The 27374-nt window shown below is 38.5% G+C and overlaps 1 protein-coding gene across 3 annotated transcripts in view; it reads left to right on the forward strand.

The window, feature by feature from the left end:
- Nucleotides 1-27374, forward strand: part of Slco5a1 (solute carrier organic anion transporter family member 5A1) — a 134382-nt gene that overhangs the window by 64851 nt on the left and 42157 nt on the right. For 2 of the 3 annotated variants that reach the window (XR_005737841.2, XM_040293968.2), the window contains exon 5: nt 16197-16361. The exons of the other annotated variant lie outside the window; for it this stretch is intronic. Coding sequence is in view for 1 of the 2 variants with exons in the window: in XM_040293968.2 (XP_040149902.2) it covers nt 16197-16361 (165 nt within the window). In the remaining variant the exon portion in view is untranslated. The remainder of the gene's footprint in view (nt 1-16196; nt 16362-27374) is intronic. 3 annotated transcript variants of the gene reach the window in all.

Raw genomic sequence — 27374 nt, forward strand, 5'->3', positions numbered from 1 at the left:
AGTTAAGTATTGAAATGAAGAGAAAGAGCTGCAAAATGTTTTTAGAAATTTGGCAAGATAATTTTACGTCTGTTGCATCTAATAATACTTAAAACAGTTGGGCTTATGTGTTGCATTTTTAAAAGATCAATTTTATAATAATTTATCATGAATGCATATTGCAAAAGTATCTGTAGATGACAGATTGGAAATAGTGATAATGGAAAGATCCTTTCTCTCAGATAGCTTGGGAAGCACTGATTTAGTTCATAAAGATACAGATGTTTAAATGTACCATCTACCGTAAGTAGAGATGTCTGATTTTTAAAATACTGAATGCACTGTGAAATAGATGGTCTGTTTCAGGGGTATGGTAGTTTGGTAATGTGGCCTGATTCTTACCTAAGGATAAGAACCAGCACTAAAAAGTATTCTCATTTCAAAATGGCTCTGTCAAATGTCCATATATAATAATCCTTGGAGAAGGATAGCTGGGCCTCCAAACCCAGTGAAAAACCATCCAGAAATTTTCAGTGATGGAAAAAATCACTGATCTGGGTTTTTTTTTGTTTTTGTTTTTACTTTCATTTTTATTTCTTTTAAAAATAATGAGTTAATAAAAGTTAAATTAGCCAATCTAAAACCTAACTAATTCAAATTGATACTAACCAGGCAATCTTTGCTCAGTATTTAGTGTATCTGTTGAAGGGCAGTGAGTCCCTTTAATCCAAGAAACTTATGATGTTACCCTTCCATTCATTTTGGCCTATTTTCTGAATTCTCTGAATTAATTTTTTTGTATAAATTATAAAGCATAATATTTAACAAGTGTGTATGTTAGTAAGATTGATAAAATTTACCTAGGCTTCTATCATTTCCTTTTTACTATGTATTCAGTAAGGCTGAAGAGGAAACTTTCAGGCATAGAACAAAGCTACTAATTTATTATAGACCTGTCCATGCAGGCCAAGAGGAAAGATGGTTAGATTGGACCATTTTTAAAGACTGTTTATTTGCTGAAAATAAGTCAAGTGACATTTCATTGAAAAAGCTTCTTGCTGGTTAATTTTTAATTTGGCCCTCTCTCTCCCCATTCTGTGACAGTACTTTTGGAACTGCCAAAATTACCTCTTATACTCTAATCACATAAAGCATTCTCTGGATGCTAGTAGGGTCTGAGCTCTTTCCGCGTAGACCAGCTCATGATTTTTCATGGATGTATCATGGACCATTATGGCTACTCTCACAGGCATTTTTTTTTAATTTAAACAACTTAATTGATACAAAGTTGATGTTAAAGAATTTAAAATGTCTCTAGAACCTTAATTTATTGAGAATATAAAATAGAACTCAAGGGAGACATAAAGGCATAGGTAAGATAAAATGGTATGCTTTGTAGTTTAGGAGTAGATGACTCGAATGTGAAATATATGAATGGATTGTGGAAAAAAAAGGTATTTGATGTCAGATACCAGAAGCGTCAATGGAGTGGAAACTCTTTTGGAGGATGCACTTTAGACAAGAAAGTCTTAAACACATGGCAGTAAACACCCAGCTCTTGGATGAGGCGATTTTGAGGTGTTTTTGATATCCTTCAAGGCTGCTCACTTCTCAAGCACTTATGGCCACCACATTCCCTGCCTGGTGCTCCCTGAACCTCCCCAACCAATCGCTTGGCCTTGAATCCTTGTCTGGGAGCATATTTCTGCCGGACCCATATTTAGATACGCAAGGTTATCAATGGTGAAAAGACCTTACAGAATTCAGAAGTGATTTTTTGGAAATTTAATCTGTATGGTGCTCTTCTTTGGGGGGGGGCAGCTTCTTGTCCTGCTAATGATTCTTATTCTAGTCCTTTCTACACTGAATTTGATGGTTCAGGATATTTTCTGATACAGGAGAGAATAAGAGAAGTCTTTGAACGGTAATGGCTTACTGGTTTGTAAAATCAGTTTCTAGTTAGTATTTCTGGTAAATTCTCCTTTTCACCCTGTCCCTGGATTATGACAATAGATCCCCCTTCTGTGGCTAAAATTCCTGGTTGGGACTCAGAGCTGATCTATTTTATTACTTCCGTCTGTGCTGGATTCTCTAATCAGATCTAGACTGGAACTTCAATCGTCATTTTATCTCATTAGAAAGAAATACTGCTTTAATGAGGTTATGCCGAAAATCTTTTGCTAACAATGCTTCAAACATACTGACGATTTTGGAATATTCAATTTACATTATTTAAAATTAATTCATATTTATCTTGTACACATTGATTTCTTTTAGAGTATGGAATGCATATCATCCCCAAGTAACAGTCTAATATTGAATCTGACTTTCAAAAGGACAAATTAAATCCTTGGGGATTATTCCACTATTGATATAATTTGTATTACATGGCTGAGATCTTACATTAAAGAATGATTGCTAAGTTTCATTTTGAGTTCAATCTGAGTTTGAGTTTCAGATCCTCTTTTTCCTTCTGTTTTCTGGAACAGAGCTTCTTTTGGTCTTCATGTTTTTTTTTGTGTGTGTGAAATTTGGACATCAATTCAAACTATTTTAAAGAGGATGTGGAACGCTAGCTGGGTTAGTGACATACACTTCTGTAAGAAGAAAATTATTTGGGCTATACAGAAAGATGCCTTTGTCTTTTTGCTTGTTCTATTTTGGGATCTTGCCGGGCCACCCAGGCTGACCTCCAATTCCTGGACTCCATCGATCCTCCTGCTTCAGCCTCCCAAGTAGTTGGGATGACAGTCGTGAACCACCATGGCCTGCTAGGATGGTTCCCTTTTTGGAAGTTCTTTTGTTGAGATGCTGGAAGAAAACACCCTGTACTTTCCACTTCCTGCTTCCACATTTTCGTGACAGATGATGGGAAAATCTGACTCAGTGTTTGCAGATTCTTACTATAAATTATGCAGGAGTAAGGCTGTGTATACACCACAAAGGGTGAAGTTGAATTCTCAGTGTGTCTGCATTACCTTTCCAAAAAGAGCTTAACATTGATTCTATCGAAATTCTACCAATAAAAATAAACACTTAAAATATTTAAGCGGATCAGTGTTCCTGTGGTTTGAGGTCCAGTGTTTTAAAGCCTTCCAAATTTAACTGGGCATCTTTCTATATAGACATCTTCTGGTGACAGTGAACCATAAGAAAAATTTTCCTTTTTTGTCTTTTTTTAAAAAAATCTTTTAAGCTTAATTGCTTAGTGTTATTAATTTGGCACAAAATATAACAGATTGTGCGTTTCTGCTAGAGTTTTGTCGGTGTTAGAGTGCGATATATTTACAGCCTAACTAGATAAGATAGCTTGAGGCCATGAACTGAAATTAAAGAAATCATGGAAAGTTACAGATTTTTTGTCCATGACAGGATAACGTCAGCATCACTAAACTCAAGAGTGTAGTCATTCTTCTGGAGGGTTCCATTCTCCATGCCATGGCCATTATGAAATGAGGGAGCCATGTTTGTCTTCAGAGAGCTTGAAGTCCACCGAGGGCGACAGGACGATACAGGTGGAAATATTTTAAGGGTCATAAAAAGGATAGAAACACGGTGTGGAGGACTCACTGAGGAATCAGGAAAGGTTACCTGGAGCAGGAGGGGCTTCAGATGACCCTTGGATCTTGCTGTGCCACCTAGGCTGACCTCAAATTCCTGGACTCCATCGATCCTCCTGCCTCAGCCTCCCACGTAGTTGGGATGACAGTTGTGAACTACCATGTCCTGCTAGGATGGTTCCCTTTTTGGAAGGAAAAGTGTGGGCAGGCATTTGGAAGCACTCCAAGAGGTAGATGAGGTAGATGAGGGGGGGAGGTAAGGAGGAGAATGGAAGAAGGGGGCCCCTGAAGAAAGCTGGGACAGAGCCCAAGTGAGGTTTGACCTGAAGAGTAGGAAAGTCCTGCTCTCCTGGTCTTCCTGTATCTTCCCTGCCTACTTCTGGGGATTTCCACACAGTGGCAAGGGGGATCTATTGCTCAGAGCTTCCGGGTCTCCTCTTTCATTTATAGAAAATCTCCTCCCTACAGGACCTACCTGACCTAACGCTGATTATCTCTTTCACCTCATCGCCTGTCAGTCAATTTGTTTACTCAGCTGCAACCATGATGAGCTCATTGCTGGTCCTCAAATGTGTCAGGCATGTCTGTATCTCAGGGCCTTTGCACCTGCCACTCCTATGCTGCCAATGTTTTCCCTATAGCCCTTTACTTTCTTTGATATATTATTCAAAGAGGACTTTTCAGTGAGGACTTCCTTAGCCACCCTATTAAAAGAAAAAAAAAAAAAAACCTTCAACCTCCCTTTCAATGGTTCTTATCTCCTCCCCTCCTTTATTTTTCTCCTAAGCACTCATCAATAACCTATGATGTACAGTTGTCACTTGGTGTCTCTGGGGCATTGGGCCCAGGACCCCCTCTAGGATACCAAAATCCAGTATTCAATAAATATTTAATGAATGAATTCTTGAATGAGAGGAGGGAAGAAAAAAGCCATTTATTTATTTATTTTTTTAAATTTATTTTATTTTTTTTAATAAAAGTCATTTTTTTTAAATTACTTTTTTTAGTTGTAAATGGATCTTTATTTTATTTATTTATTTATATGTGGTGCTGAGGATTGAACCCAGGGCCTCACACATGCCGGACAACTATTGTACCACTGGGCCACAACCTCAACCCCAGAGGTTGTTTCTTTATTTTTCTTTTGTGGCACTGGGGATTGAACCCCACCCTTCGTTATAGCCTCAGCCTCTTTAATTTTTTTATTTTGACACAGGGTCTTGTTAAGTGGCTTAAGCTTTCTCTAAGTTGCTGAGGCTGGCCTCAAATTTGTGGTCCTTTGGCCTCAGCCTCCTGAGTTGCTGGGATTACAGGCGTGTGCCATGCCACTGTGATCTGTGAAAGAGGTCATTTCTGTAGGTTGTGACAACTGGCCAGGGAATGACAGAAAAGGGGAGGTACTGAAGATGGTCTTAGGGTTTCAGACAATATTTGAGAGAGGCAGAAGGAATAAATTCTGAATTTGAGTTTCCCAAGAATATTAAGCACCAGTGCACATGTCCCTTTGCTAGGTGTTTTAAAACAAGTATATCATGGGCTGTATGAAGGCTAATTTTTGACTCAGCAAAGTGGGACCACCAAAAGCCACAAGCCTGGGCCCCACATTATCTTAGCCTTCTTGCATATTGTCTTTTCTGAATTGCATTTCAGTTTTAGGTTTGCAGCTTTCAATGAAGGCTGATGTTTGAATTCTCCATATCTATCAGAGGATCATTCCTCAGTGTCTTTCATATAAACTTTCATCTCTTAATAACAGTGGTTCAAACTTAGTCTACGTTAGCCCTACCAGGACGGCTTCTTAAGACCCAGGTTGCTGGCCTTAGTCCACAGTCTTGTGAATCAGGAGATCTGGATTGGGACTGGGGCCTGAGAATTAGCATTTTAACAGGTTCCAGGTGATACTGATGCTGTTGGTCCAGGGACTACACTGTGTCAGCCATTGCTTTAGAGCAGAGAGTTAGGAAAAGCTTTGTTTTCTGTGAAGAAATTAGAAAGTTTCTGTATTTATGATCACGATGATTATAGAACTTTTTGCTTTGGGGCCAGGAAACTCAGTCAAATTTGAAGCTCAGGAAGAGTCTTAGGGTCAGACTAATTCCTTTCTCCAGTTTTCATGGCCTACTCTGTTTATGTTTTCTCTGTTTCCTATTCTTTATTTCATTTCTGTTTTACTTTTATTTCACTGTGTGTTTTCTTGTGATAGGCCAAACTTTTACATTTGAACATATAGCTTATGAGGCACAAGGTAAATGATAACAGGCCTGCCCCCCAGATCCCCCGCAAAGATCTTTTTTCAGAATCAGTACAGAATAGCGGTGGGGTTACTCATCAAGTCGTAGCCATTTAGAAAGATGCATGAAAATACTCACTAGTGCTGGATTTAAATAAGCAGGAAGTATTGTGGCCAGTAGCCACTAAGGATGCATTTCGGCCCTACTGCTGCCCTTTCTGCCCGCCTGTCTGTAGGTAAGTGGCTCAGGGCTCTCTCGACTAAGCTGGAAGGTGACTGTGATGTATCAGTGCCATCTAGTTCCTTCTGCTCTTCTCCAGGCAAGCAGGGATACTGTTTACCAGAGCCTTCTGAAGTTCAGGAAGGACTTGGAATACTTTTGTGGAGGCTTGGGATCTGGGATATCCCATGGCATAATTAGTTTCATAATAAACAAGCAGGAAGGGAGTGCAGTGTGGGTCCTGTGTTGGCCAGGTTGAACACCCTGAGAGACTGGTTTTGCCAGAAGGTCTGGTTAAAAAATAGTCTGATGCTCCTGAGTCACAGGCAGGAGTGTTTACCTGCTCTAAAACACAGGTGCTGGCCACAAGGGTGTTCTTAAGGTTTTTATGGTATGGGGTGATAGTCCCACCAGCCTTTTGATGTATCAGACTGGCTTAAAAGATTAGCCCTAAGGGGAAATATTTTTACATACTTTAAATACTTGAGTTAAAATTAAATACTTTAAAAGAAGGGAATCAAGGACTTTTATGGAGAGGTGTTAAAGGAAGCGGGTCTGTAGTCATACCCAGGTGATTTTAATTTGTAGAGAGACCTGAGAGGTGACTTAAGAGGTCAACATGACTAAAAGGTCAAGAGAAGGGCCAGGCCATGCCATGCCAGGGCCCTAGGGGGAGCGCCAGGTTTGGTCAGGAGAGGAAGTTGGAGTGAGGCCAGATCCTTTATGGGGTTTCCTTGGGAAGCTGTTTGCGGTTGGCTGCTTCGAGTAATGTCCGTGAGGGTGGGGGTATAGTGGGGTACAGTGGGGTACATATGGGATCTGGTAGCTGGCCCTGCGTGATGGCTTGGTGGGTGAGAGTTGGACCAGGTGGTGGTGGGCGCCACCGACTTGGGATTGGTAGGTTTGCTTATGTCAGATGCTGTCTTGTCAACAAAGCCCTTTGCTGCTTCTGAGAATTGTCTGTCCCTGGAAAGGGCCTTCTCTGAGGCCAGCAGGACTTTAAGACACAATGAATGTAGAACCTTAGGTTGTGTGGCCAGAGGATCCCTTCGCTGGCCTCAATCAACTGTCACCATGACCCGAAGCTGCTTCTGCCATGTTCCCACCACCTTCCCTACCCCTGCTTGGAGAGGGCTTTCTGCGCCTTAGAGAGGCCCCCTTGGTGCTGTGTTTTCTCTGACATGTGGTAGCTAGAGAGGAAGAAGGAAAAGAAAGGTGTGTTGGGGTCTCTTGAAAATCAAAGGGAGAGCAGTAGAATAGAGGAAAGGGAGTGGGGGAGGGAGGGGGAGAGGGACAGGGGAAGTACTGTGCAGAGACATTGGCCACATTGCCATTTTATATTGTGTGAATGTAGAAATACAGAACAACAAACCCCACCATTAGGACATCTATAGGGCACCAGTAAAAAAGGGGAAAAAATTTTTAATCACTTAAAAAAAAAAAGCACCCTGTATTTTGGTGGTATTGCATTATTTCATAACATATCAATAAAAATACCAACTGTTTACATAGCACCAATTTTCCACACGGGTTGTTTCCATCTTTCACTTTTGGTCTCTTTGTGTCCAATGTGAATTTTATACCTTGTTTTACTTTAATTCGTTTAAGCTGCCTTTTATCTGTTTGTTCAATTGCTCTTTTATGTGAGAAATTGGCATTATCTAAGTTTTTTTTTTTTGTACCAGGGATTGAATCCAGGGGTGCTTAACCACTAAGCCAAATACCAAGCCTGTTATTTTTTTTTTCTTATATTTTGAGGCAAGTTCTCACTAAGTTGCTTAGGGCCTCACTAAAGTGTTGAGGCTGACTTTGAACTTGTAATCCTCCTGCCTCAGCCACCTGAGCCACTGGCCACTGGTATGACAGAATCTAAGATTTTTAGGAAAGGTCTAGATTGGTCCCCAAATATCATTTTAAGTGTTGAGTAGATGGCTGACAGTATCTATCTTAGGAAAGTTTCTCTTTTTCTTTTTTTGTCCTCTCTCTGTGAAATATCTTTGTTGAGTAAAAATCACAGGACTAAGAACTTAAGATACATATATGAAAAGTTATGGTCCTAGCTCTGGAAGGGAGACAAAAAGAAAATAAAAGATCTCAAAAAGATACAAATAATATGTTAACTCTTAAAACTGAGATATGTACATTCTAAGGAAGGTGAGGAAGGAGAGGAAGAATTCATAGGTTGGCTGCTTGAGTCAGGGAAGATTTCTCCTGGGGAATGACACATTTCCATATCTTTTTAAAATTGAAGTTTTTCCTTTTTTTTTAAGATCATAAAAGTTAAATATGTTCATGGTAGAAAATTTAGAAAGTACTAAATATGTAAAGACTAAAACAAAAGCAAATTCCAATCCTATTCCTGAAAATGAAACAGTTAAATTTTTATTGTAGGAAAGCATTTGCATTTTGAAACTAGTGAGAGGTGGTGGTTCCACATGGGACTCTACTGAACACCACTGGATTATTCACTTTGAAACAGTTTATTGTGCCAGGCACGTGGCACATGCCTGTAATCATAGCAGTGTGACAGGAGGATCTCAAGTTCAAGGCCAGCCTCAGCAACGGAGTGAGACCCTGTCTCAAAATAAAAAATAAAAATATCTAGGGGGCGAGGAGGGCTGGGGATGTAGCAGAGTGGTAAAGGGCCCCTGGATTCAATTCTTAGTTACCCTCCCCACCAACCCCCCCCAAAACAGACACAATAGTTCATTTTATGTTATTCCTTCTTACCTCAGTTAGTTGTCTTAGAAAGGTCTGTATTTTATGTGAATAAACTTCATGGGCTGCTAACCTTGAAAAAAAAATTTTTCTCTACAAGAGATAGTACATCTAAAGACATCTGTGTCAGAAAATTACAAAAAATATTAAGAGGGCTCAGTATGTTGTTTGGTATTTAATGTTTATATAATTTATACCTGGGAAGGAATATAAGTTCCCAGGTAATACAATTTAGTCAACTCCTTCATAGTAATAATTTATGTTTTGGGCATAACAATAAAACAAGTTACACTCTACCCCATCTGGATTAGGAAAAAATATAAAAAGAACAAAAGTGATAGCTTATGCTAGAAGAACATAACAGAGATAAGTTGATGGGGAAAGAGACTATCAGCAGGTAAAAACCATCACACAAACAACAGCCATGGGGAAAGAATCTTCTAGCCACCAGGAAAAAAAAAATCAGAAAATAAATGAAAGCTAAAAATATGCTAAAATTAATTAGTATAGGGAAATTGGTTTTCATAATTACAATTTTGAATCCCAAAGAAGATGTCAAATTGGGCTGTGGATTGTCTAGTAATATCTGTTAATGCATCAGCTACTTTAAGATGTGGATGCTTTCAAGAGGCAGTTTTTCAGTTATGTAAAAATTTAAGCACATGAAATGCCTCTTTCCCAGACATCCTGAATAGATGAAATATTGTATAAATGAATATTATATTCCTCCTCCTGTTAAATTTTAATTTTTCTTTGTCTGAAATCCTTAATGGTAAGGATTCTTTAGCTTTAAAGAGCCTTACTTTGAAAAGAATCATGTATCATGTCCTTCAGCTTTTCGGTATGTCTACCACTGTGGACCACCCTTCATCTTGTGACTCTTACTTTGTAAATACTCCATCTGGTCCCCAGGATCAAATAGCTCATCTGTGGAATCGACTTCATTTTCTCACAAATATACAGATAGATTGTTTTAGTACAAATTATTGTTGTGATGTACTAAAGAATATTAGTGAATGAATGCATTCCAAGTATAAATGTGTGTGTGTGTGTGTGTGTGTGTGTGTGTGTGTGTATGGTGCTGGGAATTAAACTAAGAGCCTTGAGCATAAGAGGCAAATGCTCTCCCTTGAGCTATGCCCCTAAACCCTTTGAAGTCTATTTTCTGAGTGCCCACCATAGGCCAGGAGCTAAATACGTACAGATATACCAAGGTTCTGCCTTCGAAGCACTTATTGTCTCTTAAAGGGAACAGGCAGGTAAACACACACACAGTGACACTGGACTGGATGACTGGACCAAGTGTCCTGAAAGTGGAAGTGGGAGAGAAGGGGTATGTCTGGAGGGGCTGTGGACAGCTCCCTAAAAGAGGGGATGCTAATCTGGAACCATATGGATGAATCTGACATTTGCCAAGGACACTGGTGGGGGAGACTGAAAACAGCACAGAGACGAGGATTTCTGCCATGGACAGAGCCCATGGTCAGATAATCACAGGACATTAGTCTGGAAGGCCAGCTGGGAGCCCCATTCCTCGTGGCCTGCAGCATGTGGTGGAGTTGATAGTTAGCTGGTCCTTTCTCTCTTATGTGTGGTTAGTCCCCTTGTGGGAAAGTCTTTTTCAAATATATCTTTTGTTGTGGTTGTTGCTAGTTTTTTTTTTTGTTGTTGTTTGTTTGTTTTTTGTTTTTTGTCTCTCATTCAAGACATTCATGCTGTCCCAATCCTTCCTCTGCATGTCCTAAGTGCAGACACTCTAAGGGAAGCAAGTGAAGGGCTTGGCCTGTCTGCTCATGTGGGGTGCCCAGCCCTCTCCTGGCCTTCCCTGCCTGCTGGCTGCATGCACCTTTGAGTCCAGCCCCCTCCCCTGGTCCAGTCAGCTCACTGTGGGGTATCAGGGCACATCATTAAAGCCTTGCAACTTCTATATAAGGAACCACAGGTGAGAGGCATTCACGTGATGGGTTCTTATAAGATTCCTCTCCGCCATGGGATGCATTTCTCACTAAATAACCTCTCAGTAAGTTTATCTCTCTGCCCCCTTGAAAATGGCTGAATCTCTCTGATTTGCTGGAAAGGATGCTTGTTTAAAATGTTATTCTTCCAAAGACTTTGGACTAATAGATACCTTAAATGTAGATTTATTTTTTATGAATGAGCATAAAAACTTTCACGTATGCTGGTGCATGTTGGCCTAGGGGTCAAAAAATAACAGACACAAATATCTGCTGCTTCCTATCACAGTGTGATTTCCATCGCTTTGGAGAAGAATTAATTGTGGTTGCTGCCCTCATATGACAGATTCAGTCTCTTGTCAATACCGTCCCTTATCAAGAATTGCTGTCACACCATGCAAACCAGATTTTCTGAAACTTTAATAAAGGTTTGCAAGGTTACTGGGAGGGATCACACCAAATGTGTCTCCACAAAGCCCTGTTGTGATTGAAGTACAATGTTAACACTTGGTCCAGGTGCACAGGATGATGGGGTCGCTGGCACTGCTGCTGATGTCTGTGCTGAAGGAGCAAAGGATCTGCCAATGCAATTAACACTTATTTTAAAAGCAATTTCTAAGTATAATCCTCTTTATACTATATTCTCTTGAATTTGGTGCTTTGAATGGAATTTTATTCCTGCGTACAACTGTTTAAAGGCATTTCTTGGTCTGTCAGTCTGCCCTCATCATTGAATTTATAAGATTTCTTAGCATTAAATGATCAAAAATGATATTCACCATCATTATCTCATCACCTCTCCTTCACCATGCTTTTTATTACGTCTTTGATTTTATAAGGACACAATTATAAATGACACCGAGAAACTGATCTAAAATATATCCTGCAGCATAAAAATTAGGTATTTGGTTGTAGAGTTGTAGATTTAGCAAATAATTTGCTAACTTAATTTTTTAAACTTGATGTTTTGAAATAACTTTAAATTTACATAGAGGCTGAAGAATAATAGCCCATTGAGCTCCAGTTATCCTATACCCTATAATGATTTCTTAACCATTAACACTTCTGAGAAGTCACAGAACAATGTTTTCCTGCTCCCAATACTTTCCTGTGTTTCCTAAGTATAAGGATACTTTCCTGTATCACTGGGCAACAAAAAGTGGGAAATTAACATCGAACCAATGCTGACATCCAAACTATAGGCCCCACTCAAATTTTGCTGATTGCTTCCAATAACGTTCTTTATTTCCAAGATCCAGTCCAGGGCCATGTGTGTTAGTTTTTTTCTCTTCTCTTCTCTCTCCTCTCCTCTCCTCTCCTCTCCTCTCCTCTCCTCTCCTCTCCCCTCCCCTCCCCTCCCCTCCCCTCCCCTCCCCTCCCCTCCCCTCCCCTCCCCTCCCCTCCCCTCCCCTTCCTTCCTTCCTTCCTTCCTTCCTTCCTTCCTTCCTTCCTTCCTTCCTTCCTTCCTTCCTTCCTTCCTTCCTTCCTTCCTTCCTTCCTTCCTTCCTTCCTTCCTTCCTTCTTGCAGTACTGGGGATTAAACCTAGGGCCTCATGCATTGAGCTATATCCCCAGCCTTTTAAATTTTTTTTTTTTTTAAAAATTGAGACAGGGTCTTGCTGAGTTCAAGCCTGGCCTTGAACTTGTGAATCTCTTGCCTCAGCTTCCTGAGTAGTTGGGATTACAGGTGTGTGCTGGTGCACCTGGCTTCTAGTTTTTGTGTCTTTTATTCTCCTTTGGTCTATATCAGTTTCTCATCTTTCCTTGTCTTGCATAACCTTGATCTTTTTAAAATGTAAAAACCATTAACTTCATAGAATGAAGTTTAGGTTTGATGTCCTTTCTTGATTTTTGTAGTTTTATAGGCCTACCACCCAAATGATGCCATTCTTAATGCATCGTAACAGAGGCAGAAGGTATTAATTCACCCCATAATCAGGTTAACTTTGATCACCGGATAGAATTGCATTTGCTTGTTTTCTCCCTGCTTAAGTTAATAAGTACCAGGTAATTATTAGTCAAAAAATAATCTATGAATACTTTGTTAGGAACTATTTTGAAGCTTTATAAAGTGAGTTGATTATTTGCAACAATTTTGTTCTACCAAGTTAACAATGAACCCCAATTAGTGAATACTGAAACATCATTCCCAGGGAGACACGAGTGGGTTCCTGTCACTACATATATATATATATATGTCAGTTCATTAGCATTGAGCTCACCACTGACAGCACTGTAACTCTTGCCTAAAGGAAGTCTCTCTAACAAATGCAGTTTCTCCTCCTTGCAGACACTGTGCTTAGGAACGTGAGACAGCATGGCAGCACTACCCTTGGTAACATTTAAAAAGCAAGTCACCAACAGAAAGCAAAAGAAAGATGGGATGCTGTACTGTGAAAAGGATCCTCACTTACTAGATGAAAGCTAAAACAATAAGGTGGAAAAGTATGTTTCAGCCCAGCCCAACGGATAGGTCGGACAACTCAAGTTTTTGCCACCCTGAGCATGACTGTAAAAGTGCTTTTAAGTATTAATTTTGGGGCTACAATGAAATTTTAATAGTGGGTGAATTTGCAAATATGAAATCTACAAATAATGAGGATTGACTGTATCTTGTTCCTATTAGATTTTCACTGATTGCTTTTATCATCTACTGAGTTCAGATTCTCCCAGGTTGCCACTGGGGATTAAACCCAGGGGTGCTTAATCACTGAGCCACATCCCAAGCCCTTGTTATTTTTTTATTTTGAGACAAGGTCTTGCTAAATCACTTAGGGCCTTGCTCAGTAGCTGAAACTGGGCTTTGAACTTATGATCCTTCCACATCAGCCTCCAGAGTCCCTGGGATTACAGGTGTGAATCACTGTGCCTGGCTTCTTTACTTCTTGTTGAAGATTTCCCAAGCTCAGCTTGCTTGTTCTCTGCTTCAATTCTGAAGTTAGATATTTCTCTGGTTCCTGTTAGTGGAAAATGATTGTTAGAAACCAAGAAATTAGTACAGGATGAACTCATTTCTATCAGAGTGTGATTACTTCTAAGACCTGTTAGCACACAGAGTTGGGAAGTGCACACATATCTATCATCTATCACCTGTCAATCAATTTATTCTATGTATCTATCTAGCCTATCTATATAATCTGTCTTATCTATCTAATCATCTTATTTATTTATTTATCTGCCTAATTGCTTCATAACAATATCTCCAGCTCCAAACTGATATTGAACTGTCTACTCTTTAGTATTTGTAACTCCTTCTTCTAGCAGTTGGAAAGCAGACTCCCATTACTCTGTAATTATTTGCTCAGTCTCTCTGTATGTAAGAAAACACTCAGCGCCACCACTTGAAGGTACAACCCTGGACCTGCGCCCTCCATTCCTGCAGGGCATGCAGGCTGAAAGCTCCAGCCCCAATAAATTGGTCGAGGAAGGTGGAAGAAAGAAGGAATCTGGGCTGGGGAGGTAGCTGAGTAGAGCACCAGCATGCACCAGGCCCTGGCTTCAATCCCCAGCACTGCTAACGTAGAGTTTTTGGAAGTCTGAACTTTTCTAAATTCTACTTAAATAAAAAGCAGACCTTGTTTTTTAATGAAAGAGAAGAGAACCAAAGCCTATTTCTATTGAATTATGTTTGAAACTACATTTTTATTGTATCAGGTGGGTCTAAATGGAAAACCAGTTTAGTATAACTGGTATCTTTCAGAATATGTATGGGATACATATTTTTTGTATTAAATTTTTTTATTTTATATTTCTCCCAGATGTTTTCGATTCAACACATTGGCTTTAAATATATCAACTAAACTTAATGTTAATCTTTAAATGTAGACAGGTAATTTTTCAATTTTTTTCTAATTTCTAAACTTTCTAATTTTAAAATTTTGGATATGATATTTTAATCTAGTGTTTGCAAGAAAGTATTGGCTAGTAATATGAAAGGCTTTATTCTCTGGTGTGTTTGTCCATGTTAAAAAATAAAGTATGCAGCTTCATTGTTCTTTCAAAATGCTAAACTTTTAAAAATTGAATTAAGATTTAGAATGTTAAATTTGTAAACGATTATAGCAAATAGTCTTGGCTTTTTAATTTTAGATTCTGATGAAAAAGAGGCTATGGATTACAGTTTCAATGAAAGTTGTCCATTTTTAATGAAATCACTGTATTGTGTTGGAGCATAAGGGGATAACTATTCTCTGAGATGACTTTGTCAAAAATAGTGCAACTTATTTTTTCCATGAAGAAATGTAAAAATTACCTAAATGTGCATTAATTCACATTATAAACATGCAAAAAATACAAAACATATACACAGAATTTCATTTCATTCTTATCTTTCCCAATTCAGTCCTGTTCATACAAGTTAAGCCCTTAAGAGTTTTGTATGATATATATTGAGAAATATATATATATATTTATATATATATTTATATATATATTTAATTTAAAAAAATTTATTCTAATTAGTTATATGTGACAGGAGAATGCATTTTGACGCATTGGAGAAGTATATATTTGGCCACATATAAATACATTAGTTTGATTTGTTTGATTTTTGTGACACTATATATGTATGTACATTTTCTGCAGCTTGCTTTAATCATTAATAACAACATTTCTTGAAATTCTTTTGTGCTAGTACATGCAGCTCTGTGTCCTTTTAAACTACTCTGTAGTACTCCATTATATAACTAATTTACTTAAACGTTTCCCATTGATGCACCTTTGACCCCCTTAGTTTTTTCTATTGTAAACAATGCTGCAATAAAAATACTTGCTTATGTAGCTGGAGCAAGTTCTGTGAAATAAATGTCTAGACTTAAGGATGAGGCTTTTTTTCCTCCTTCGTGAGGGGTGGTCCAGTAGGTGCTAAGCCACCATCTCTGGGCTCTCCTTCCCCTGGGGGAGATCATGGTTCTTTGTTTTCCAGTGCAAAGTACCTGGAAGTATCTGATCTGATGGCCTTGTCCTTTTGAGCTTCTTTAGCTATGATTATTTCCTAAGTGAGGCTGGAGAACCAGGTGCCTGACATCACCTTCCTGTTCCTCAGCTGTGGGCATCTTCAATGTGAGGTCAACAATATGGCGACTTAGAAATGCATGTTGTAAGGGGCATGATAGTTGGGGGAACTGGTAACCCTAATTTAGGACTGATCTGCAGGTAATTCCCACATTTAATGGACTCTGAGGTCTTCATGGAAAATAACTGTCTTCAATCAATAAAAAAACACAAGTAATTTAAACAGATTTTGAAATAGGAGTCACAGGTTGGGTATTGCTTGTAAGGATATCTGTGTATGAATATGGTGGTAGGTGTGTTATTTCCTTATTCTGGTTGATAATTAAAACATCAAACCAAAACCAACTCTATTGAACCAAGGGGTTGTTTTCGAGTCGTCATCAGATCTTTCTGTTTTTATTCTCTTGTGTGGCAAATATTGCTGAACAGCTACTTGCAGTTCATTTCAAAAACAATTCAGTTTTATTTTGTTTTCCATCCATTGTTTATAACATTCATTTGTCATTTTTGTCATTTTGTAGACCTACCAAGAGCAGCTGTCAGGATCTTAAGCAACATGACATTCCTTTTTGTGAGTTTGTCATACACAGCTGAGAGTGCCATTGTAACTGCTTTCATTACCTTCATTCCCAAGTTCATCGAGTCACAGTTTGGTATCCCAGCTTCCAATGCCAGCATCTACACTGGTAAGGCACTGCCGTGAGGGCAACTTGAAAACATGGTCATTTTGACCACTAGACTGAAATGGGATGAGTCAAGAGAAAAGTTCAATCTAACAAGTTCATTATCAGCTTCCTGTCCTCCAAGATTTTAGCCAGAGGAAATCCTTTGGAATGTGTTTTCTGTGATTCCTATTGTATTACTGTGTGACATATTTACCAGCTGTATTCTGGAAAAGGGAGAATTTAACATATTTATGTGTTTATGGTCCTCAATTTAAAAAAATGAAATAGGCAACAGCACCCAAATTTTAATTTGAATAAATCTTTTTATGGGTTGGCCTGGGTCTTAAAAAGTATTTTGAAAAATTTGGTAAGTGTTAAGTTAAAAAATTGGTAATCTGAAATACAGATTAGTTCCATGCGATTGGGATTTTCCCTTCATAAATGTGGACAGATTTTAATTGAGTTACTGGAAATACTTGAAGTTAAACAGTAAATTTATAAATTTTATGTTATTTGATTTATTTTTGGGTGGATTGAGTTTTTAGGAATCTCTGATACAGGTACTCATGATACTGAGTATTCAAATCTTTTCCTAGAATATATTAGAACTACAAATATGGGAACATTAATTCTCAGGTATTGGGGAATTTTCATTGTACTATGTTATATAATATTCTAGATATTTCCTTAGTCATATTAAAGATAGTCCTTGACTGTATCTTCCTAAAGGCTCAATATATTAATAAAGTATATTTAAACAGTATGAAATAATGATAACTTTCCAGATAACTTGGGCTCCCAAACATAGTAAGCTTAAATTATTTGAAAACGAACAGGCACAATTTTATCGTTGTAGAAAGAGAAGTTGATTTGGAATATTTGGGTAATTGCTTTGCTCTCTGCTTCATTTTTCCCACATAAAGACATAAAATTGGGTTGTAGGTCCCTGATTGAAAATCATTTTAAATAGAATATACTGCTATGGATCATTGCAAGTGTGAAGCATATTTACTGTTGTAAATATGAAGCAATATCACAAAGTATGTATCTCATTCTCATTTTCTCTATCTTGGTTTCAAAAATATAGTTCTCCTATAATAATAAAGTAAAATTTCCAGATGATTTTCCAGTTTTGTTTTCAAAAAGTTGAAACCACCTGTTTCTAGTTTAACTCTTCAGCTGAGCAACAAAATTTTGCCAGAATTCTTGGTCAGATTCTGCACTCAAAGCCTTACAACTTAGACTCTAAGCCACTATCTGTTAAGTGTAGTTTCAAGCATTTCCCAAATTAAATTTCAACGTTAAAAGATGTTACTGGAAAGAAGTTTTGGAGTAAAATAAATTTGGGATTTGCTGGGTTAAGTGACATATTACAGAGTTCTTTGCTGCAAGTCTTTTTGTCCCCCTTATTATGCCTGTAGGCATTGTGAAGCTCTCAGAGGAAGATTCAGACCAGACTCTTTCCAGATTTATTTGACCCTGAGACTTTATTCATAGGCATCTTTCTTATGATCAGTCTGTATCAGGACGCACATGGGGAAGCCATCCTTCATGCCCTATTCCAACCACACTAAGGAGCAGAGCCGTCTAGATGATCCCACTTCCCTCCTAAGGTGCTATTTTGACCTCCAGGGCTACTGGGGCATGGGTCCTATGCTGAGCCAGACAGGAATTGAAGCCTCTTGGGTGTACGTTGTCCAAAGCCATGTCTTAATTATTGGCAGAGACAAAGGCTAGAAAGATAGTTCATTGTAGAATAATGGAATAGTGTTCAGCTGGAACTGGGGTGTTTGGCCACAGAGTTCCCAGTGGTGATATGTTCAAGGCAGCAATCAACTACCTGGTCAGGAGCGAGCAGGATTGAATGAGGCTAACTGTTCATACCCTGATACAACTTCAGGGTGACAGGAGCGATATCACAAAGTGACAATTCCATTCTCGTTTTGTAGTCAGCAGTTTTTTTCCTCCCTCTGTTCCTCCCTCTCTTCTTTCCTTCCTTCATTCTTGCCAATGCAGTTTGTGAAACGTGTGGTAGTTTACTGTGCTTTCTTTAAGTCTTCTCCATCCCAGCTCACACACTCTCTCCTTCCTTTCCAGACAGACAACAAATAATAACAGCAAAAGATATCAGATTGATCAAAAGCAGCAGGTGGCCTGTTATAGTAAGATCCAACAGGGATGATAGTTCTTTTTAAAGTTCCTGTTATTTCTTTCTGAATTTTTATCAGGTGAATCCTTCTTACTTTTCTCTGAATATAGATTTTTTTCTTTTTTAAGGACTTATTTAAGTTGTGATCTTTTGTTCTCGGAATCCTTTCCTATGTATGTAGGGTGAAATAGAAAATTAAGAAATTTATCTGAAAAGACTTGACAATAGTTTTAATTTCTTATCCGATAAGGTTTTTGAGTCCAAGCCACTTTTCATATTTCTTGTAGCACTGGGGTTTGAACCCAGGGCCTAGCCATGCTAGATAATGTTCCATCACTGAGCCACATCCTGAGCCTCTCATTTCATTTTTTAAAATTATCTGGATAAATACCTCAATCCTCCATAGTGATTTGCTCATGAACAATAGAGAGGAAGCCCCAGACACAAGACAGGACATTGATCACTGTCATTCATTTGGTCATCCAGCACCAGCCCTAGACCTTGTGTATGGCTGAATAACTGCAAAGACTTGAATCAGGGCATTGAGCTGCTGATATAACTGAGAGGAGAGAGAAAGTTCGAGAAATGTGCCAGGGAAAGCTGATTAAATAAACAAATAGAAGATTTGGGCTGCAAAGATGATTTTGGATGTTGGGGTGGTGTGCTTGAGGTGCTTTTCATGGATCAAATGCCTTTTAATCAGGATTTTTTTTTAAAAGTCAGATTTTCCCATTTGGTGTTGGGAGGAAAGGCGTTTATTACCTGTGGAGGACAGCTTAGGCCAAGTCAAAGCAACAGGGGAGGATAAAATAAGACTTGCTCTGGCCAGAGAGAGAAAGATGAGCAGTTCATCCCTAGGTCATAAATGCAGGGGACTGGGAAGGCAAGGGGATGGTGTGGGGTGGGAGTTGCTTTCTGACATTTTGGGGTGGGAAATCTCTCAGGGACCTTCCATGTCACTTGACCACACACACTGAAATCCCTTTGGGGGACACCTTTGCCCTAGTGGGAAATGATGATACTAATGTTTGATGAGGTCATCACTGCAAACACAGTCAAGCCCATGTCCATCTTCCTGCGTATGTGTCTATATGACAGTGGATCTGTGCCACAGTAGACTTCCCATTCATGGTCTTCCTGCTGATCTACTTAGGGTCACATTTATAGCTTGGAATGAAATATTATGAAGTTGATATTTTGGAAAAGACTGTAATGATGGGAAAAGTCTTCAAGTAGGGATTGGACAGTGTGGCCCTGAATCCTGTTGCTACCGGTTACTAGCTTCATGGCTTTGGACACTTTACTTACTCCATACACTCAGTCCAATGGGGATAAGCTCTCCCCTGTCAATGTTGATGTAAGGAACAAATAAAGTCATGGATACTAATTGGCTCTAAAGCTTACCTAACCTCAACTAGATTCAGCAATATAAATGGGAAAATATAACAATAATAAATTATAGGAGAGAAAATTATTGTTTATTATTTATGTGGATGATACCTTACTTTTAAAGTCAGGCAGCTTTAGTAGGTCTGAGAATGAAACTTCTGTAATAATAATGGTGATAATAAAATAACTGCTTATGCTTATTATTTACTAAGACACTAAGCATTTTTATACGGATAACATGATTTAATTGATATACTTAATGCCTATGCAGTAAATATTATTAATTATGCCCATTTCCAGATGGGGAACCAAGGTCCAGAGAGGTTTGAGTTGCTTGCTTGAAGGCAAAATAGTAAGTGGTAGAGCCATGGATGTTAGAATTCTGTATTCCTTGGAGTATTAATATATCAATTCATGATTTTACTTGTAGTATTATAACAGATGTATTATCATTTCATTCATTTTTTTCATTATTTCCAAGAAACAATATTCTGGTGGTTTTAATATTGTCCTTCCATTTAATTCTCCAGCTGCCCCTGCTGCTGAGTCATGGTCAACAACCTTAGTTTTCATAGCCTGTGATTTTTCAGCATACCTTTGCTTGGGATCTCCTAGTTTGGCGTGTAGAATCATAGAGTTAGATTTTAGTGTGTCTTAATGTAGCCTTGGAAAATTCTGTTTTGCTTTTCCATGATAGAGTAATCAAGATAATTATTTCTGTGCTACAGTGATTATTTTTTTATATACAGGGTGTAATTTTTTTTTAGAAAATGACTGTCCTTTTTATTATTGCCTAAATAACCAAATATTTGCCATCTGTCTTCAGCTACTGATTTCTGGTTTTGTCAATGATATTCGAGCCGGCTCTGTGCAGCTCAAATTGCAGACTTTGGGAATCCCTCTATCTTTAGATGCAAGAGATCTGTGAATGTGCTTTCATTCTTCTGAGTGCATCAACATCTTTTCTATGCTAGTTCTTCCATTTTATAAGGGAAGTTTTAAAAATTGATTTTGTACTAATTTTTATAAATATATGCAGTTTTTTTTTCCAGTGCTGGAAATTGAACCCAAGGGGTCACGTATGCTAGGCAAGTGCTGTACTATTGAGCTATATCTCTACCCCTAAATTTTCTTTTTTAACATTGAACTTAAGCTTTCCTTGTAGTTATGGATGTGCTTTAGCATCACTAGCCATTTCCAAGGTCAGATGATGACCTTTGACTCTGACACCTTTGCTAGTACCACACTGAAATCCAGAGTGCTCTGCAAGAGAAGGGGACAGTCCTTGCAAACCCACATTCTGTAGCAGCTGCTGGAATCGTCTCACTTACATAACTTTAATCAGTCTTGATGGGAAAAGAGGCTGTTAGGAAGTAAAAGTGACAATTATAGGCTCTTTGTCTTTTGGGCAGAGAGATATTTATCACACTGAATTACATTTGTTTTTCTTCAATGCTAATGAGAACTTTTATAAAGGTTATAGTGGACAGTGTCAGGATACTCAGATTCTCTTTTCTTTGTTATTCATCAATTAATTTAAGAAATGTTTGAGGGCTCATCATGTGGCAGGTTCTTAGCCAGTACATGAAAGATGGTAGTGAAACAGGGTTCAATTACTAAAGAAGATTCAGAGGACCCATAATGACATGAAGACATTGAAGGATGGGTTACTACTATATGGTGATGGCATTAAAGTGAGGATGCACTTGGCAGCCACAGCTATGGCTTATCAAGAGGCAGGCTTCAGTTCCCCTCAGAAGGGTTTGAGTGACAGCACCACTTTCTGTCTTCTATCAGGCACCGTGAAGCATGGAGCACCCTGGACTCACTTAGTCCAAAATGGTGTCTTGGATGGAGTCTTTCATATTTTAAAACTTCTGTTTATATTTTAAAATATTTTCTGTGTCGCTTTGGTTCTTGCTATGCAATGAGCCTCAATAGTAGAATTCTTCAGGGGACTTAGTGAGCTCAGGAACAAATCATCATGCTCATTTCTATTAATAACCAGTATCAACCAGCTGGTACCAATCATCCAAACACTGTCTGACCCCTGGTTAGAGAGCAACACTGTGTTAGTCGACTTTCTATTTCTTCTGACAAAATACCTTGAGATGATTAACTTATAAGGAGAAAAGGATTATTTTGGCTCATGGTTTCAGAGTTTCAGTCCACGGTGAGTTGACTCTATGCCTTTAGGGACTGTGGCCAGGTAGTACATTATAGCAAGAGTATGTGGGTGGAGGGGGTCTGTGCACCTTGTGGTTGTCAGGATACACAGAGAGAGAGACAGAAAAGGGCCAGGGACTCTTACTCCAGTGCAAGGTCATACTCTCCATGACCTAACTTCTTTCCACCAGAGCCCACCTCTCAGAGGTCCTGTGGGCTTCCAATAGCACCACAGCAGGGGACCAAACCTTCAACACTGGGCTGATGGGGGACAGTCAGGATCCAAACTGTAACAAACACTATTAATCAACTCGACAGTGTCTTTCAGATACATTGTCTTAATCAGCAGGACAGCTCAGGCTAATTCCAGGCCTGCTAGAGTCACAGCCACAGCAATTCCTGGGGCTACAGCAGCCCATAGGTCTCTGCCTTCATGACACTAATCCACTTTGGAACTTCAGGCTTTTTAGTTTTTCTCTCTAGGTCTGTTTTCTAATCTAAGAAAACAATAACAAATGAATTCCATAATTTCTTCTTGCTCTAAAATCATAGATTCAATAATTTTTTTCAAGGCTACATGTACCAAATAAACATTTTTCTCACATCCCCTGTAGAATTATATTACTTTCTTACAGGGGGGTGTTATTAACCACTTCATCACTTTGGCACTTATAGGCTGGGATCATTATTGACATTGTTTGTTTTCTTTTGCTGGGAGTGGCCCAATATGGTCCACAAACTCCTCTTTGAATCCCAGGCCTGTCACTTAACTGGATGTAAACCACACTAAGTCTTAGTTTCTCATTTGTAAAATGAATGCTTATTTCCCAGAACTACTACAAATAAGTAAATAAATAAATAAGAGAGATAATTGTATCTTAAAGCATTTGGTCTATAGTAAATGCTCAGTAAAAGTTACCTTTTCTCCCTTGTCTGTTTTGACATCTGTGTTGAAATGTCTCATTAGGTTGTCTCGTTTAAAATAAACTGCGTTGAACCTAATTTAGAGTGGCAACTTGAAGTCATTTTTAAAAACTCCACCTGCTAAGAGAAAAAATACATGCAAATGAAAATTTAAGAGGGAGCTATTTTAGTCTTAATCATAAGAGTGAAGTAGCAGAAATGTTCTGGGGTAGGGGACAGTAATAAGGTATTGTGGAGCTGTGTTCATGTTCAAAGTAAATTGCAAATCTTTCTCTCCGTCTCTTTGAATTGCTCTAAATCAATTCACCAAGAATCAATGCCCAGTTTCTTATTTGGCCAGAGAATAAGAAAAGCAATATTTTTTTAAAATTCTCTCTCTTCATTTACCAATTTTCAGAGTAAAAAATTATAGTCTAGCAAATCTTTATAGTGGCCAGTATATTTTTTAAAAAAATATTATTATGAAAACTTATGTTTTTCTTTTAATAAGTTTTATGGGCTTTAATCCATTGCAGCCATTATTCCTTTTGATGTTCCAAATATCCCATCTTTGGCCCCTGGGATCCCCTTTGAATTAGTTCATTTGACACTTCCTAAGCAATCTTTGAGGTTTTTGACATGACAATAGATGCCTTGCTGTTTGTACACATTTCCTACCCTCCACCTGGATCAGCCATATGTCCACAAGGATCCTGGTTCCTTTGAAAGGAAAATGGTATCCGGAGACCACCATTAGGACACTAGCAGTGCTCATTGTTCCAAGGTGTCTTTTTTTCTGGGCTATTTTTTTAAAAAACAAAAGAGAAAAAGTGAGTTTACACTAATATTTGTACTTCAACTTTAAAAATTTTACATTGCTACCGAACTTCTTGAGTATATTATAATCTCTTTCCTCTAACACTGAAAATAATTTTTCCTAATGACTTTAACATAATCACTTTATCCGTGTGTGTGTGTGTGTGTGTGTGTGTAATAGTTTCAAGCCAATTCTCAGTATTATTACTAACAATGAAATACTAAATGCAGATTTGAACTTCTTTTTGTCTTGAAGCCTATATCTTACTGTGAATATGCAAAATACTCTGTCCTCATGCTATTTCAAATAATTCTCCTCTTTTGGTTATGTCTGATAAACTGTAAAGTTACTTGTTTTAATTTGTTTTCAGTTTTTAGGGATTGGGAGAGGGTACTTGGGATTGAATTAGGGACACTCATCCACATCCTCAGCCCTATTTTGTATTTTATTTAGAGACAGGGTCTCACTCAGTTGCTTAGTGCTTTGCTGTTGCAAATGGCTTTGAACTTGCGATCCTCTTGCCTCAGCCCGCCCCACCCCCAGCCTCTGGGATTACAGACATGCACCACTATGCCCAGCTATTTTTATATTGTAAGTTAAAGTTGTATTGTAAGTTATATGAAACTTTAAGAGGATATGAAAATCAAAACCATTAAGCAGTAATTGGTTTCCATCTTGACTTCCTCCCATTGTCTCCTTCCCTCTGTAGGAAGCTTTCTATTTTATTACTTTATCCTCCTTCTTTTGTTTTTGAACATATAAGTAAGTGTGTTTTTATGTATGCACTGTATGTAATACACAGCAGTATTTCATATTAGTATTTCCCCCTTTCATATCCTAAGGGTGACAAATCATACACTCTGCTCTGCACTACAGCAGAACAGAGATGTTGTTCATTTCCTTTTGTAGCCATAAAACATTCAATTACAGGGAAGGATCATGTAATCCAGTCCCTATTGAGAGACATTTGATTGTTTCCAATTTTTTTGTTATAATGGCACATATAGTGATGTGTGTAAGTAAATTCATAAAAATAACTCTCTTGTCTAACATGCTTGTTTCTTTTTAACTACTTAGTTTAATCGAGCAGCTTTCAATTTGCTTTTAACTTATATAATAGTCGGTTTTTCATTAGCATAATGAAGCACTTGAGTGGGATAACTTTATAAGAAAGCTTTATTTATCTCACAGTTTTGGAAAATTAAAGTTCACATGGCATGGTGCAGGCTTTGGCTCAGTGGTTGATGACTGATGGTGGAGTGCATGCAGAGGAAAGATCACATCTCTAGCCAGGAAGCAGGGGTGTGGGGTTGGGGTGTGTGTGGGGATAGGGTGGGGGGCTATGTTTGCTTTCCTTGTATTTATTTATTTTAAAAATAATAATCCTTTTGTAAGAACTAGCTCAGTGTCCCAAGAGAAATACTTAATCCCTTTTGAGAACTTGCCCCCAATGACCTTCCACTGTTACCCTACTGATCAAGCTTCCAACACCTGGATGCTTAAGGAACACATTTAGATCATATCCAAATCATAGCACCCTGGCTGAGAGGGTAAGGGGACTGAGAAGTCATCAATATATTTGACATATATTTGCCACTCATCCTATCTCTCACCCTACTCTTGCCCAAGCTTTAGCATTGACCCTCAGATTGTTATAAATATCAAAAGAGTGACCCTTTTTAAAAAATCACTTTAAAAAATCTACATAGCTTTTGGGAATCTACAGCCAATTAGAATCTTTTCTTCAATATGAGCCTGTGCCATGCTGGCAAAAAGTGTAGTAGATTTCCACTCTGAGCCAGGCAAGGTGTTAGGTGCTTTCTAGACACTATTCCTTCAACAATACTACAGTGGAGGCACTACTCTCTCCAGTACAGAACTGATGAAATTGAGGTACATAGGGGCTGGGATTGTGGCTCAGCGGTAGAGTGCTCGCCTAGCATGGGCGGGACCCGGGTTCAATCCTCAGCACCACATAAAAATAAAATGCATTGTGCTGTGTCCATCTACACCCAAAAATAAATATTTTTAAAAAAAGAAAGTGAGGTACCTAGAGCAGTTTTTATAAGCTCTAGACCTAAAAATCCATAATATGAGTCCATATTGTACAGATAATAATACTATAATATGAGTCCATGGTATACAGATTAATCTGGTCCTCAGAGACTTTTATGTTTTAGAGTTCTTATCGTGCTAATTCTCCTCTAATTTTTAATGTATTAGATAAGACATGTAGCATAGTAGTTAAGAAAGGTCAATGTTGGAGGCAAACAGATCTTGTTGAAATCTGTGCTCTGTCTCTTTATCCATCTATCCATCTATCCATCCATCCATCCATCCATCCATCCATCCATTCATGAACCATTCCCTTGTACTCATCCTCCACCCTACCCTCCCATCCATGCACAAATATTTATAAAACACTGCCAAGAGCTAGGCACTGTGCAATATGAGAACACAGAGTGATCCCACCCTCAAGGACCTTACTACAGTTTAGCAAACCTGTAGTAAACCTGTTACCCTGCACATGTCCATAAACATACATGAATATCAGAGGTTCCGAGGATCAAGTGAGATAGTATGATGTAGACTTAGCACAGCCCGAGAAGTAGTTGTTAGAAATATCTGTCATATCCACATCATGAGATATGCTCAGGAAAAGAAATCTAAGGCAGAAGAGTAACCAGAGTGCAAGACTTGTGGAAAACATTCACAGGCAAGATTGTCTGGAAGGAATGGATTTTAAGAGTGAGAAGAGGGAAAGGTGAGGCTATTAGGAGGTGGAAAATGGAAGAGAAGGTAAGAGACTAGATACTAAAGTGAAGAGCTGAGGGGTTAGCCCATCTCAACAGACAGAGGCTCAGAAACATAATGTACATGATAAGATTATAATTTTCCTAAAAGTGTAGTATATTATAAATGCAACTGACTTCACCTGAATCAGTATGAAGCTAAGGTTAAATCTTTGTCTGAGTTTTTTACTCTCCATTTATTTCTCCACTTCAAATGACTACTTTTCACAACTCTTAGTGGGTATAAAGAAAATGTGTTTTCCATTCATGTATTTGAGCATGGTGAAGTGAAATGCTTCATTTAGCTTATCTTGAGTGATTAATCTCACAGTCTTTATGTCTGGGATTTATTTCTCATGTATGTTTTCCATGCACATGTGCATAATCTCTCCACCCCCACTCTCTACACACTCACGTTACCTACTTATGAGGGATATTCTGGGTTTAGAGAACATCAGCCCGTGTTCTCCAGATTTCTGCCTCCACATTCACAGCCCCCTGTTGACCACTGCTGTTCAGAATGGCTTGGAGGTCCTTGAGAGCCTCAGCCCTCAAAAATATTATATTTTGTTCATAGGACAGGATTCACTTATGAATAAAAGGTGGGTTGAGAAAGATTAGAGAGCTTTCCAGAAGGACTAAAAACTCAGGGGAAAGAGTGAAGTCTCAAGAGCAGATGTAAGAACATTCCTGCCACTAAGTGCATCATGTCTTTGATTAAATCAGCATCTAGGACCTGCCCAGTAGATGAGATTTAGGAAGAAATGAAAGCATTTTTTCACAACTCTATAGAGTGTCAGATTGACTTAGCTGACCCT

This window comes from Ictidomys tridecemlineatus, chromosome 7 (assembly GCF_052094955.1).
Source record: "Ictidomys tridecemlineatus isolate mIctTri1 chromosome 7, mIctTri1.hap1, whole genome shotgun sequence".
In the NCBI taxonomy this organism is placed as follows: Eukaryota; Metazoa; Chordata; class Mammalia; order Rodentia; family Sciuridae; genus Ictidomys; species Ictidomys tridecemlineatus.